At 45.0% G+C, this 13,005-nt stretch overlaps 1 protein-coding gene across 10 annotated transcripts in view; it reads left to right on the top strand.

The window, feature by feature from the left end:
* The window catches only part of PRKAG2 (protein kinase AMP-activated non-catalytic subunit gamma 2), a 421,421-nt gene that overhangs the window by 335,400 nt on the left and 73,016 nt on the right, over positions 1-13,005 (top strand). For 9 of the 10 annotated variants that reach the window (XM_049861967.1, XM_049861966.1, XM_049861962.1 and 6 more), the window contains one exon: positions 6,939-7,032. In XM_049861967.1, the coding sequence (XP_049717924.1) occupies positions 6,939-7,032 (94 nt within the window). Of the gene's footprint in view, positions 1-948; positions 6,412-6,938; positions 7,033-13,005 lie in introns of those variants that run through there. The other variant, XM_049861971.1, reaches the window with a different exon arrangement.

Below are 13,005 nucleotides of genomic sequence, written 5' to 3' on the forward strand. Positions count from 1 at the left end.
CCTGTATACTCTTTATCCACTTTTCCCCAATGGAAACATCTTGCAAAGCTATTTAAAAAAAAAAAAATCCCATTGGTATTGCATCAATTCCGACTGATGCTGATCCCACGTGTTACGGAGTAAAACTACTTCGTAGGTTTTCTTGTGATATTTTTGCAAGCAGGTTGCCACACCTTCCTTCCACAGTACTGCTGGGTGGGATCAAACAGCCAAACTTTCAGCTAGTAGATTAGTCCAAACTGTTTGTGCCACCCAGGTGACCTATACTGCAAGACTATATTACATGGGAAATTGGAACCCTCATCCATTGCTGATGGAATGTAAAATGGTGCCGCCACTTTGGAAAACAGTTTAGCATTTTCTCAAAATATTAAAATAGAGTTACCATGTGACCCAGAAATTCCACTCCTAGGTATATACCCAATAGAAATAAAAACACATGTCCACACAAAGAACTTGTACATGAAATGTTCATAGCAGCATTATTTATAATAGCCCAAAAGTAGAAACCACCCAAATGTCCATCAGTTGATGAATGGATAGATAAAGGTGGTATATCCATACAATAGAATGTTATTCTGCAATAAAAAGGAAAGAAGTACTGACCAAAACCCTGTTGCCATTGAGCTGATTCCGACTCATAGTGACCATATAGGACAGAGTAGAACTGCCCCATAGGGTTTCCAAGAAGTAGCTGGTAGATTCATACTGTCAGCCTTTTGGTTGGCAGACAAGCTCTTAACCACATGCTACAATATGGATGAACCTTGAAAACATTTCTGCTAAGTGAGAGAAGACTGTCAAAAAAGACCACATGTTATATGATTCAATTTATATATGTCCAGAAGAGGCAAATCTATGTAGACAAGGAAGTAACCTAGTGGCTGCCTGGGATGCAGGGGTGAGGGTAGTTAGGGGGTGATGGGGGTGACTGCTGATAGACATAGGATTTCTTTTTGGATGATAGAATATTCTAAACTTACAAGGCTGCACAACTGTGAATTTACTGAAAACCATTGAACTGTACACTTTAAGTAGATGAATTTTACAGTATGTGAATCATGTATCAATTTTTTTTTTTCCAAATTGCAATTTCCTCCATTATTAAATCAGCTTGCTTTGGCTCATGGGGGGTAAAAACTATAGTACAATATCACAAGGATATTACCATTAATACAAGCAAGATACAGAGTAGTTCCATGGACACAAGTGTCCCTCATGTTGCCCTTTTATAGCCGCAGTCACTTTGTTCCTTCTTCCCCCATTCTTGACCTCGGGCAACATGTTATATAAGTGCAATCAGACAGTGTATGACCTTTTGAAGTTGGTTTCACTCGGCATGAATTCCCTGGAGTTTCATCCAGTTGTTACATGTGTTAACGGTTCTTTCCTTTTTATTGCTGACTAGTATCCCGTGGTATGGATGTACCATGGTTTAACCATTCACCTGTTGAAAAATATCTGACTTGTTTCCAGTTTTGGCTATTATAAATGAAGCTGCTATAAACATTGACATACAGTCTGTCATGGATTGAATTTTGTCCCCCAAAATTATGTTTCAACTTGGTTAGGCCATGATTCCCACTACTGTGTGGTTATCTTCCATTTTGTGATTTTCCTATGTGTTATAAACCATAATCTCTGCCTGTAGTTAAAGAAGATTAGGGTGGGATAACACCCTTGCTCAGGTCACATCCCTGATCCAATGTAAAGGGCGTTTCCCCGGAGTGTGGCCTGCACCACCTTTTATCTTACAAGAGGTAAAAGGGCAGGGAAGCAAGCAGAGGGTTGGGAACCTCATACCACCAAGAAAGCAGTGCCAGAAGCAGAGCACTTCCTTTGGACTCAAGGTTCCTGCGCAAATAGGTTCCTAGTCCAGGGGAAGACTGATGACAACTTTCCTCCAGAGCCAATAAAGAAAGCCTTCCCCTGGAGCTGACGCCCTGAATTTGCACTTCTAGCCTACCAGACTATGAGCGAATAAACTTGTTTGTTAAAGCCATCCACTTGTGGTATTTGTTACGGCAGCAATAGATAACTAAGACAGAATTTGGTACCGAGAAGAGTGGGGTGCTGCTCTAACAGATACCTAAAATGCGGAAGCAATTTTGAAACTATGAATGGATAGAAGACTCAGGAGGAAGTGAGGAGAACTGGTAACACCAGAAAAGGCGTAGATGGTGAGAAACAGCAGCAGAGGACCGGCAGCAGCAGCAAAACAAGACCAGCGCCAGACAGCGCTGGAGCCAACCCACGGAGCAAGAGAGCTGAGTGTCTGTGCGCAGGAGGCTTCCTGGTGGAGTGGAATACTTCCAGGCTTTTATCAGTGGAGCTAGGCTTGCCGACCCACGGAGCAAGAAAGCTGAGTGCCTATGCAAAGGAGGCTTCCTGACGGAATGGGGTGCCTCCAGGCACTTATCAGTGTAGCTACAGAGCTTTGGAACAGTTGCCCCAGCAGGGCAGATGTGGGTGTAAGCCCTGAGGGCCAAGAGGCCAAGGAACACAGGAAGCCGCTGCCTCAGCCTCAAAAGGTAAGGCCATGATCCAACCGCTGGGGTTTCAAAGGGTGGAACCATGGCCTCTGGTATTTCTAAGGGTGGAGTCTCCACTCAAATGGCGTGCCTAAAGCCAAGGGAGCCGAGTTGCTATCTACATGGGCCTGGAAGGCAGAGCTAAAACCGAGAGCTGAGGGGAGAGTGTGGTCAATATCTAGAGCCTGGAGGGCAGGGCCATTCTGTAAACTGTCTCAGAGAACGGAGGATTATTTTCAAAGCCTTGATGGCTAATGTAGCTAATGTAATGTGTTCTGCAGACATGCTTGGTGCTTGTTATTTCTTTCCCTCCAATTTCTCCCATCTGTAATGGAAATGTCTAGCTTGTGCCTCTTCTGCCATTGTACTTTGAAAGCAGATGACTTGTATTCTAGATTTCACTGAAGTGGAATTTTTGGATTTTGGACTTATAGTTGATTTAAGACTTTTGCTATGATATGATGGGGTGAATGTGTTTTACATGTGGCAAGGACATGAATTTTGGGGGGCCAGAGTAGAATGTCATGGATTGAATCGTATTCCCCCAAAATGTGTCAACTTGGCTAGGCCATGATTCCCAGTATCGTGTGGTTGTCTTCATTTGGTGATTTTTCTGTGTGTTATAAATCATAATCTCTGCCTGTGGTTAAAGATGATTAGGGTGGGATGTAACACCTTTACTAAGGTCACATCCCTGATCCAATGTAAAGGATGTTTCCCTGGGGTGTGGCCTGCACCACCTTTTACCTTGCAAGAGATAAAAGGAAAGGGAAGCAAGCAGGTTAGGGACCTCATACCACCAAGAAAGTGGCACCAGGAACAGAGCACGTCCTTTGGTCCTGGGGTTCCTGCATGGAGAAGCTCCAAATCCAGGGGAAGGTTGATGACGAAGACCTTCCTCCAGAGCTGACAAAGAGAGAAAGCCTTCCCCTGGAGCTGATGCCCTGAATTTGGACTTCTAGCCTACAAGACTCTGAGAAAATAAGCTTGTTTGTTACAGCCATCCACTTGTGATATTTCTGTTACAGCAGCACTAGATGACTAAGACATAGTCTTTATTTCTCTGGGGTATATACCTAAGAGTGAAACTGATTGTGTCACATGGTAATTACATGTTTAGTTTTATAAGAAACTGCCAAACTTTTCCAAAGTGGCTGTTGCATTTTACATTCCTGCCAGCACTCCACATCCTCACCAGTATTTGGTGTTATCACTACTTTTTATCTCATCTAGTCTGATGGGCATGTAGTGATAGCTCAATGTGGTTTAATTTACATTTTCCTAAAGACTAATGACATTGACCATCTTTTCATGTTTGTATTTACATCTTTTGCCCACGTTCTAACTGGATAAAAAAAAAATTCTCATCAATTCTGACTCATGGTAACTGCATGTGTTGCACGGTAGAACTGCGCTCCACAGTTTTCAAGGCTGTGACTTTTTGGAAGCAGTTCACCAGGCCTTTCTCCCAAAGCACCTCTGGGTGGGTTTGAACTACCAACCTTTTCGTTAGTAGTTGAGTGCTTAATCATTTGCACCACCCAGGACTCTAACTGCTAATATTCTTTTTTTTTTTACTGTTGTTTTGAAAGTTCTTTTTATATTCAGATATTAGCTGACGGCTATGTGGTTTGCAAATATTTTCTCCCACTCTGTAACTTGTCTTTTCTTCTTCTTAGTAAGATCTCCTAAAGAACAAGTTTTTAATTTCAAGGAAATCCAAATTACCCATTTTTCCTTTCACAGATTGTGCTTTTAGCATCAAGTCTAAGAACAGAACTCTTTGCCTAACCATAGGTACTGAAGATTTTCTATTTTTTTTCCCTCTAAAAGCTGTACATATTTAAGCTTGTGATCCAATTTAATTTTTGTATAAGGTGTGAGGTTTAGTTGGTTTTTTTTTTTTTTTTGCCTATCGATGTCCAGTTGTGCCAACACCATTGTTTTTGCACCTTTTTCAAAAATCAGTTGTGTGTATTCATGTGGGACTAATTCTGGGTTCTCTATTCTTATGTCTGTTTCTCCACCAATACCATACAATCTTGATTAGTGGAGCTATACAGTATGCCTTAATATTGAGCAGAGTGATTCCTCTCACTTCATTCCCCTTTTTCAAAACTTGTTTTAGCTATTCTACAGCCTGTGCCTGTCCATATAAATATTAGAATAATCTTGCCTGTGTCTACAAAAAAAAAAAAAAAAAACCTTGCTGGGATTTTTAATTACATTAAATCTAAAGATCAATTTGGGGAAAATCAACATCTTTACTACGTTGGGTCTTCTAATCCATGAACATGGGATATCTCCCCATTTATTTAGGTCTTTCTTTCATCTGCATTTTGTAACTTTCAGCATTCATGTCCAGTACATATTTTTATCAGTTTATACATGAGTATTACATTTTCTTTGCAGTGGTTGTAAACAGTATTGTTTTTAATATCAGTTTCCACACATTCACTGTTAGTACATAGAAATGTGATTGATTTGTATGTGTTGATCTTGTAACCTATGACTTTACTGAGCTCACTTATCAGTCCGGGAGATTTCTTTCTTTTGTTTCGTGGATACCTTGGGGTTTTCTACGTAGACAATCACACCATCTGCAAATATGGACGGTTTTATTTCTTCCGTTGCAATTTGTATGCCTTTTACTTCTTTTTCTTGCCTTATTGCAGTGGCTAGAACTTCCAGTACTCAGTTGAATGAGAGCAGACATCCTTGCCTTGTTCTGGAACTTAGAGGGGAAGCGTAAAAGGAAGCATTCAGGCCTTCACTGTTAAACATGATGTCAGCTGTAGGTTATCACAAAACATTTCACAAGATTAGTTTCATCTTCTTTTCCTTCAGTGCCCTTTGTTTGTTTTTTAGAAGAGGAAGCTTAATTAACACTTAAGTATTGGCCCAACTGAGATTACAGAGTAAAAAGCAAAAGCAGAGAAGATTTCAGTAGTTCCTCCTCCTGTTAGGCTTGCAAAAGTGATTGCACCAAGTTCTTTCAAGAGTTGGGGGCTCTTCTGGGCCCTAATCAGCACTAGAAATCTAATCTCATTAACAGGATCCCTGCATTTTATAGCCTACTGTGGAAGGGGCAGAAATGGGCTGTTAAAGAGGCGAGGCCTCAGGGAATGGGGAAGCCTGTCCCCTGCGACTGCCCGCATAGCAGCCTGCCAACATGAGTTGGCGACAGCAGAGTCTCAGATACCCAGATCCAGCATGACAGCAGTGGCCAGGGCCAGATTTAGATTTGTGTGAGTTTTGGGCGGTGGCTCACCCAAAGGAGAAGAGAATGGGCTGTGCAGAGGCAGCAAATTAAGAGTTCCACCACTTTGAAAAATACTGATAGCAACAAAGTGCATCTACCATACGTGGAACCCACTCAGAAATGTCTTTCTTACAGGGGTCAGGGACGGGCAGTTTAATCTAAAACTTAAAAAAAAAAAAGCAAGACATTATCCCTCCAGCCGGGGACCCATCTCTCTCCGGGGTCCTGAGGCCTCCAGCCCCAGGCCTTGGCCCCGTGGGCCCGCCCATACCGCCCCCCCGAGACCGCTCCCCTCGCCTGCTCCACCCTCGGGTTGGGCCGAGTCCACACCTGTGCAGGTGAAACCTACCAGAAAGTGCTAGCCGCGGGTGGCGGGGGCAGGTGAGTGAACGTGTGTGCGGCGGGGTGGGAGGACTAGGCGAAGAGGAAGAACGTGGGCCTCCACTAATGGCGCCGCTGCCTCGGCGGGAAGGCGGAGGGCCGCGGCCGGAAGGGGGCGCACGGAGCCGGGCATGCGCCTGCGCGCGCCGACCCCTGAGGATGGGCAGCCCGGGACTAAGCCCGGGACTCCCCCGCCCACGCTGGCTCCGCTTCCGCTCAGGGGGCTCCATGCCCACGGTTCTTTCCTCCTGGGGGCGCGACTCGGGCTGGGGGCGGCAGGGGAAGGGCCAGCGATCGGCCGCGAGGACGGGGGTACCTGCGGCGGCTCCGGCACCGGGGTGGGGGGACCGATGAGTGCGCCGAGCCCGCCCCCGGCTGGCCCCTCCTCCGGGGGCGCGGACCGGCTCCTCCTCCGGGGGCGCGGACCGGCTCCTCCTCCCGGGGCGCGGACCGGCCCCTCCTCCGGGGGCGCGGACCGGCTCCTCCTCCCGGGGCGCCGACCGGCTCCTCCTCCCGGGGCGCGGACCGGCTCCTCCTCCCGGGGCGCGGACCGGCTCCTCCTCCCGGGGCGCCGACCGGCTCCTCCTCCCGGGGCGCGGACTGACTCCTCCCCCTGGGCCCTGGGAGCGCGGTGCGAAGGGGCGGAGCCGGCGGGCCGCGCCGGCGGACTCCCGGCCCCGCCCCGCCCGCCCGCCTGCCCGCCGTAGGTCCGGGCCTGGCTGGGCGGCTCCCAATGCTGATCCTCCTCCCCTCCTCTTCCTCAGGCGGCTACTGTGGCGGCGGCGGCGGCGGCGGCGGCAGCGGCTCCGGGGACCGCTGGAGTCGGCATGCTGGAGAAATTGGAGTTCGAAGAAGAAGGTGAGTGCGCGCGGCGCCCGGCCGGCTCCGGCCGGCCTCTGCCCCGCTCCCCGCGCCTTCCCTCTCACGTCGAGCCGGGGGTAGCGGAGGGGAGCCGGGCTGCGCTGACGGCCGCAGGCTGCCGGCCCCGGCGCCCGGGAAGGGCCGAGCCCTCTGCGAAGGAAGGAAGGAAGGGCCGAGCTCCCCGCCGGGCCCCGGCTGCCCGGCCGCCCGCTCCCCGGGATGCACAGGCAGCCGCGCGCCGCACCCGGGACCCCAGGCTGGCCGCTGGGCTGCAGAGCTGCGCGCTGCGTTTGCAGGAGGGAGTCGCGGATCGGGGGCGAGGACGTCGGAGCCGGCAGGGAGGGCGTCTGCAGTGGCACCTCGGGGCCTTTCGAGTGAGGGAGACACTGGCTGGGTTCGGTTGTGCAGCTCGGCAGCCGAGCCGACAGCACAGATGGTCCTTTTGTCCTTACTAGCTGTACTCGAATTATCTATCGCAAGGTGTCATGCAGTGGTAGTTCTTCGTCATCATCAATTTAGAGGTAACCTCAAAATTAGAGTACATGCCTTTAAATAACACAAACTGGTTCCCCTATGTGTGTTTGTGAAAATACCACCAGCAGGGTGTGTCTTCTTTTTTTCAGGGAAAGTTAAATAGGAAAACCTGAAGTGTCTCGTTGAATTGGTTTTGAGTTAAGTTGACCCTCTCACGCCGTCATTTCTGTTGCTGCTTCTTGTCCCATTCGTTTTTTTCTTTTTTCCTGCCCTGTTTCTTCTTAATTATTTACTTGGATCTTATATTGAAGCTGTTAAAATTTGAAGGGATGAGCGTGTTCTTTGGTAGAATTAATACTTAAAATGGAATATGATGAGCTCAAAGTTAAAGAGAACTTTATATAAAATGTTTGACAGTTTCGGGAATTTAAAAGGCTTTTGCACGATCGTGTGTCCTTCCATTATTTATTAAATGATTTCTCTTTTATCCAAGAGTGTTAATTAAAAAAAAAAAGCTTCTGAAACAAAGACTATGCCATGTGGATGTTGTTCCTGTGCCAACTTTAATACTTCTGTTCATTTAAGTCAGGCAATTATTTAAATATACCATGGGTAATAAATATGAGTGTTAACCTGGTAATATTAGGCAGATTTCTGCATTTGTTTTGTTTTATGTTCACTGCAGCATTTCACAGACATGTTAGCTGGAAGATAATGCATTCGTAGTAATGGTGGCTCAGTGGTTGAGAGCTAGGGCTGCTAACCATAAAGGTCAGCAGTTCAAATCCACCAGCCACTCCTTTCAAACCCTATGGAGCAGTTCTACTCTGTCCTATAGGATCACCATGAGTTGGAATCAACTGGACACAGTGGGTTTGGCTTTGAGTTTTATCATAAAAAGTCTGCTTCCATATTTATTATCAACAAGCAGTTGAATGATACATTTCAGAGTGTTACTGGAACTTAGTTTGCATTTTATCCTGCTGAAATATAATCTGGTGTCTTAATTTGAATGCACCACACTATTTCTGGATTCTACTATTGCAAGTCAGATTTTGACCGCTATGCACAGAGTGATGTGATGTGCACTTTTCATTAAGAGTTTGAATATGTCTCAGAGATTTTCCCTGTCCCTTACATTTGTAACAGTGATAGTCCATTGCATTTAAATTTTGCATGTTGACATGGGGGCCAGAGCAGACCGAAGAGCAGATTCTCTATTAGAGAGGCAACACTGTTGCAGTTAAGAGCACAGGCCCAGGTTCAAATCTCAGCCCCACTTCATATTAGCTGTGTGACCTTGGACAAGTTACTGAACCTCTCTGTGCCTTAGTTTCCTCATTTATAAAATGGAGCTAATATCAGGATGTTGTGAGAATGAAGTGCAATAACCCATGTAACGCTATTTATACTTAAAAAAAATACTTAGCACACTGTAAACCAGAAAAACCAAAATTGTTGTCATGAAGTGCAATAACCCATGTAACGCTATTTATATTTAGCACACTTTAAACCAGAAAAACCAAAATTGTCGTCATCTAGTCGATTCGGACTCATTGCGACCCTACAGGACAGAGTAGAACTGCCCCATAGGGTTTCCAAGGGGTGGCTCGTCCATGTGAACTGCCAACTTTTTGGTTAGCAGCCAAACTCTTAACCACTACGCCACCAGGGTTACCAAACCCCTAGTGAGCACTCTGTGTTAGCTATTATTGTTTAAATGTATTTACCGTTGTCCTGAATTCATAGACTTTTTAAGGCTTTGATTCATGGATCTGAACACAGAGATTCTTCTCAACCCAGGTTCAGTGCTTGCCCTCCCCCCTTTTTTTTTTGAGATTTATTTTGCATTTCTTTATATAGGCTTTTTGGGATTTTTTGTTGTCCATTACCTCCACCAGTGGAATTAATGTTTTTAAACCTAATACATACTCATGAATTGAAAAGCCTTGACAGCAACGGGTTTGGTTTGGGTTTTTTTAAATCCAAGGCATCTAAGAAAGGGAATTTCCCATTTTCACTAGCTATTTTTAGCTAGATTGCTGTCATTACTTTAAAATGAACCAAATCCCACAAATAACCCTGTCAAACTTCTCTAGATTTTTAACGAGGAAGAATGATAAACAATTACTGGGAAGCTGTTAGCCTAGCTAGAAAAGGAATAGTCTAAAAATGCTGCTTTGTTTCTTGTGAGCTTTAAATGACTTATTCATTTAAAATATGGAAAAGCATTGTCAAGCAGAATTTTGCATTTATTTAGGGGAAAAAAGGTCATAACAGTAAATTACACCTTTAAATATCCTGTGAACGGATGAGTTGGCAGCCTACATAATGGATTACTGTTGAGTAGATCCTTATTTAACCTTTAACCTTCCTTTTTATCCATTTATGTCTTATTGAATGCATTGATGTCTGGAGGCATTATTTAGATCAAGATACATTTGATAGCCACAAAACACGTGGTTACTAATGTTCTTGTTACATAGTATTTTTCTATTTCCTAATAAATTATGACTGATGCTGCGTTTGTTAGAAACAATTTGGAGGCACTAGCGAAGTTGGGGAGCCCTGGTGGAGCAGTAGTTAAGAGTTGGGCTGCTAACCAAAAGGTCGACAGTTGGAATCCACCAGCCACTCCTTGGAAACCCTATGGGGCAGTTCTGCCCTGTCTTGTAGGGTCGCTATGAGTTGGAGTTGACTCAGCAGCAACGGATTTGTTTGTTTGTTTGTTTTCTTTTGGTTTTAGTCAAGTTGGCATAATCTCTCGGAGTTTTGTTTGCTTCTGGGAAGAAAGAAGAGCCGTGTGGTGATCTGGCCTGCGTAGTTGGAGTCGGAGTCCTCTTTTGCCTGAATTACGACAGGAGCTGCCTCCCTCTCTTTCTGCCGTCAGTTCTTACCTTATCATCCTACCACTAACAGTGCTCGTATCACTCCTTTAAGGAAAATCCTTACCGCTTTCAGCTGTCTATATATGGGGTAAGGAGCCTTGGTGGCGCAGTGACTAAGTGCTCTGCTGCCAGTCTGAAGGTCAACAGTTCAAATCTACTAGATGTTTTGCAGGAGAAAGATGTGGTGGTCTCTGTTCATGAAGATTACAGCCTTGGAAACTCGGTTGGGGAGTTCTATTCTGTCATATAGGGCTGCCGTGAGTCCCAATCTACTCAGCAGCGAAGGGTTTGGTTTTTGGTTTCTTACATGTAAGATTAGAGCGAAAATCTCTTAGGCTGCAGCCATCTTGGCTGCACACACCAGCTCCTAGAGCTTTATGTGCTTAAGAACGAGAGAATTTTTTAAATGCAGGTTCTGATTCTGTCCATCTTTTGGGGACCTGAGATTGTGTGTTTCTGATGCTGTTGCTGCTGGTTCACCTACCATTCTGAATAACAAGACTCTCGAACAAGGATTGGCAAGCTTCGTCCGTACAGGGCCAGGCTGTAAATATTTTAGGCTTTTAGGACACTATGGTCTCAGTCTCTGTCACAGCTGTTGAACTCTGCCCTTTTAGCACCAAAGCAGAAAGCAGCCAAAGACTGCACACGATCGAATGGACAGGGCCATATTTCGATAAAACGGTACTTACTAAAATAGGCCCGATTTGGTCTGCAGGGATAGTTTGTCTGACCCCTGTTTGATATGTCCCTTCACTGTCTGCCTTGGGGTATTCACTACATTCTATGACTGAAAGGGAAACCCTGGCGGCATAGTGGTTAAGTGCTACGGCTGCTAACCAAAGGGTCAGCAGTTCGAATCCGCCAGGTGCTCCTTGGAAACTCTATGGGGCAGTTCTACTCTGTCTTACTGGGTCGCTATGAGTCAGAATCGACTCGATGGCACTGGGTTTGGCTTTGTTTTTTGGTATGACTGAAAGACTATTCCTTTCTGTACCCTGGCTGTCTTAATAAGTCTTCAAGGCTCAACCCAAATTCCATCTCTGCTTCCTCAGAATTCATCTTTCTCTTCCCAATGCCTAATGTTATGGCTGGCAAATAGCAGGTGCTCAGCACTGTTTCAGTGTATTAATGATTGCATTAAATATTTATAGTTAACTCATGATTGTGCTATTTGTTTAATGGAATTTGTTCAAACTTTGTTTCTGAACCTTCTCCTGGAAATATCAGGAATATTAAAAAAGGAAAGAAACACCATTGCTGTCGAATGGATTCCGATTCATAGTGACCCCATAGGACAGAGTAGAACTGCCCCATGGAGTTTCCAGTAATCTTTACAGAAGCTGCCACATCTTTCTCCTGCGGAGCACGCTGCTGGGTTCGAACCACTGAACCACCAGGGCTCCTTGTCAGGAACATAAATATTTCCAATTTGGAGAAGACAGTGCGAAGTTATTTCCCCCTAAGCTGTAGGCTTTCTTCATATATTTTTGCTTCCCAAATGACAAATCTGTTTGAACTATAACAATTTAATGTTAATAAGGCACACTTATAAATAATTATCATTAATTGACTTAATATTTTTCTTTTATTAAGTATAGATAACAAAGTGGTTAAAAACACAGACTCTAGCTCCATCCTGCCTGAATTCAAATGTTGCCTCTGCCACGTAGTAACTGTGTAGGTTTGGGCAAATTATTTAACCTCTCTGCCTTTTTTAATTTTTTTTTCCTCATCGGGAAAATGGGAATATTAGTAAAATGTACTTTATGGGGATGTTAGAAGGATTCAATGATTCAGTATATGAAAAGTGCTACGGATAATTCCTAGCTCCTAGCACTCACTCGGTGCGTTCCTGTTTTAATTGTTGTTGTACCAGTCGCATCTGTGTGTGTTTGTTTTTAATTATTAACTTCTTGAACTTATTTCCTGGCCAGGACCAAGCATGTAGTTACTTCATCAGCACCTAAACAAAACTCATGAATGCGTTTTGAAGTAGATAATTATTTAGCAGTTTTATTCATGATTAATCCAAACCAAACCAAACCCACTGCTGTCAAGTCGATTCCGACTCATAGCGACCCTATAGGACAGAGTAGAACTACCCCATAGAGTTCCCAAGGAGCGCCCGGTGGATTTAGACTGTCGACCTCTTGGTTAGCAGCTGTAGCACTTAACCATTACGCCACCAGGGTTTCCTCATGATTGATAAAATATACAATTCTGGCATTACTTCAAGAACTCTGTTGTTACCTAGATTTTCTCTTGTTATTTCAGCTATCCTGGAGTCTTCAATTATTTCAGGTTTTTAATAACTTGCTGTGGTGGTTTTATCCTACTTCTGGAGCCTTGGTGGCACAGTGGTTAAATGCTCAGCTGTGGGAGAAAAATGTGACAGTCTGCTTCCATAAAGATTTACAGACCTGGAAACCCTACGGGGCAATTCTGCCCTGCCCTATTGGGTCCCTGTGAGTTGGAATTGACTTGACGGCAACGGGTTTGGTTTTTGTTTGTTTAAGCTGCAAGGTTTCTTGCCAGTCTGCTTTTTCTCTTCCTTCCATCCTTCTCCCTTCCTTCCTTCCTTCTCCCTTCCTTTCTTCCTTCCTTC

The sequence above is a fragment of the Elephas maximus genome, chromosome 20 (genome assembly GCF_024166365.1).
Source record: "Elephas maximus indicus isolate mEleMax1 chromosome 20, mEleMax1 primary haplotype, whole genome shotgun sequence".
Lineage (NCBI taxonomy): Eukaryota > Metazoa > Chordata > Mammalia > Proboscidea > Elephantidae > Elephas > Elephas maximus.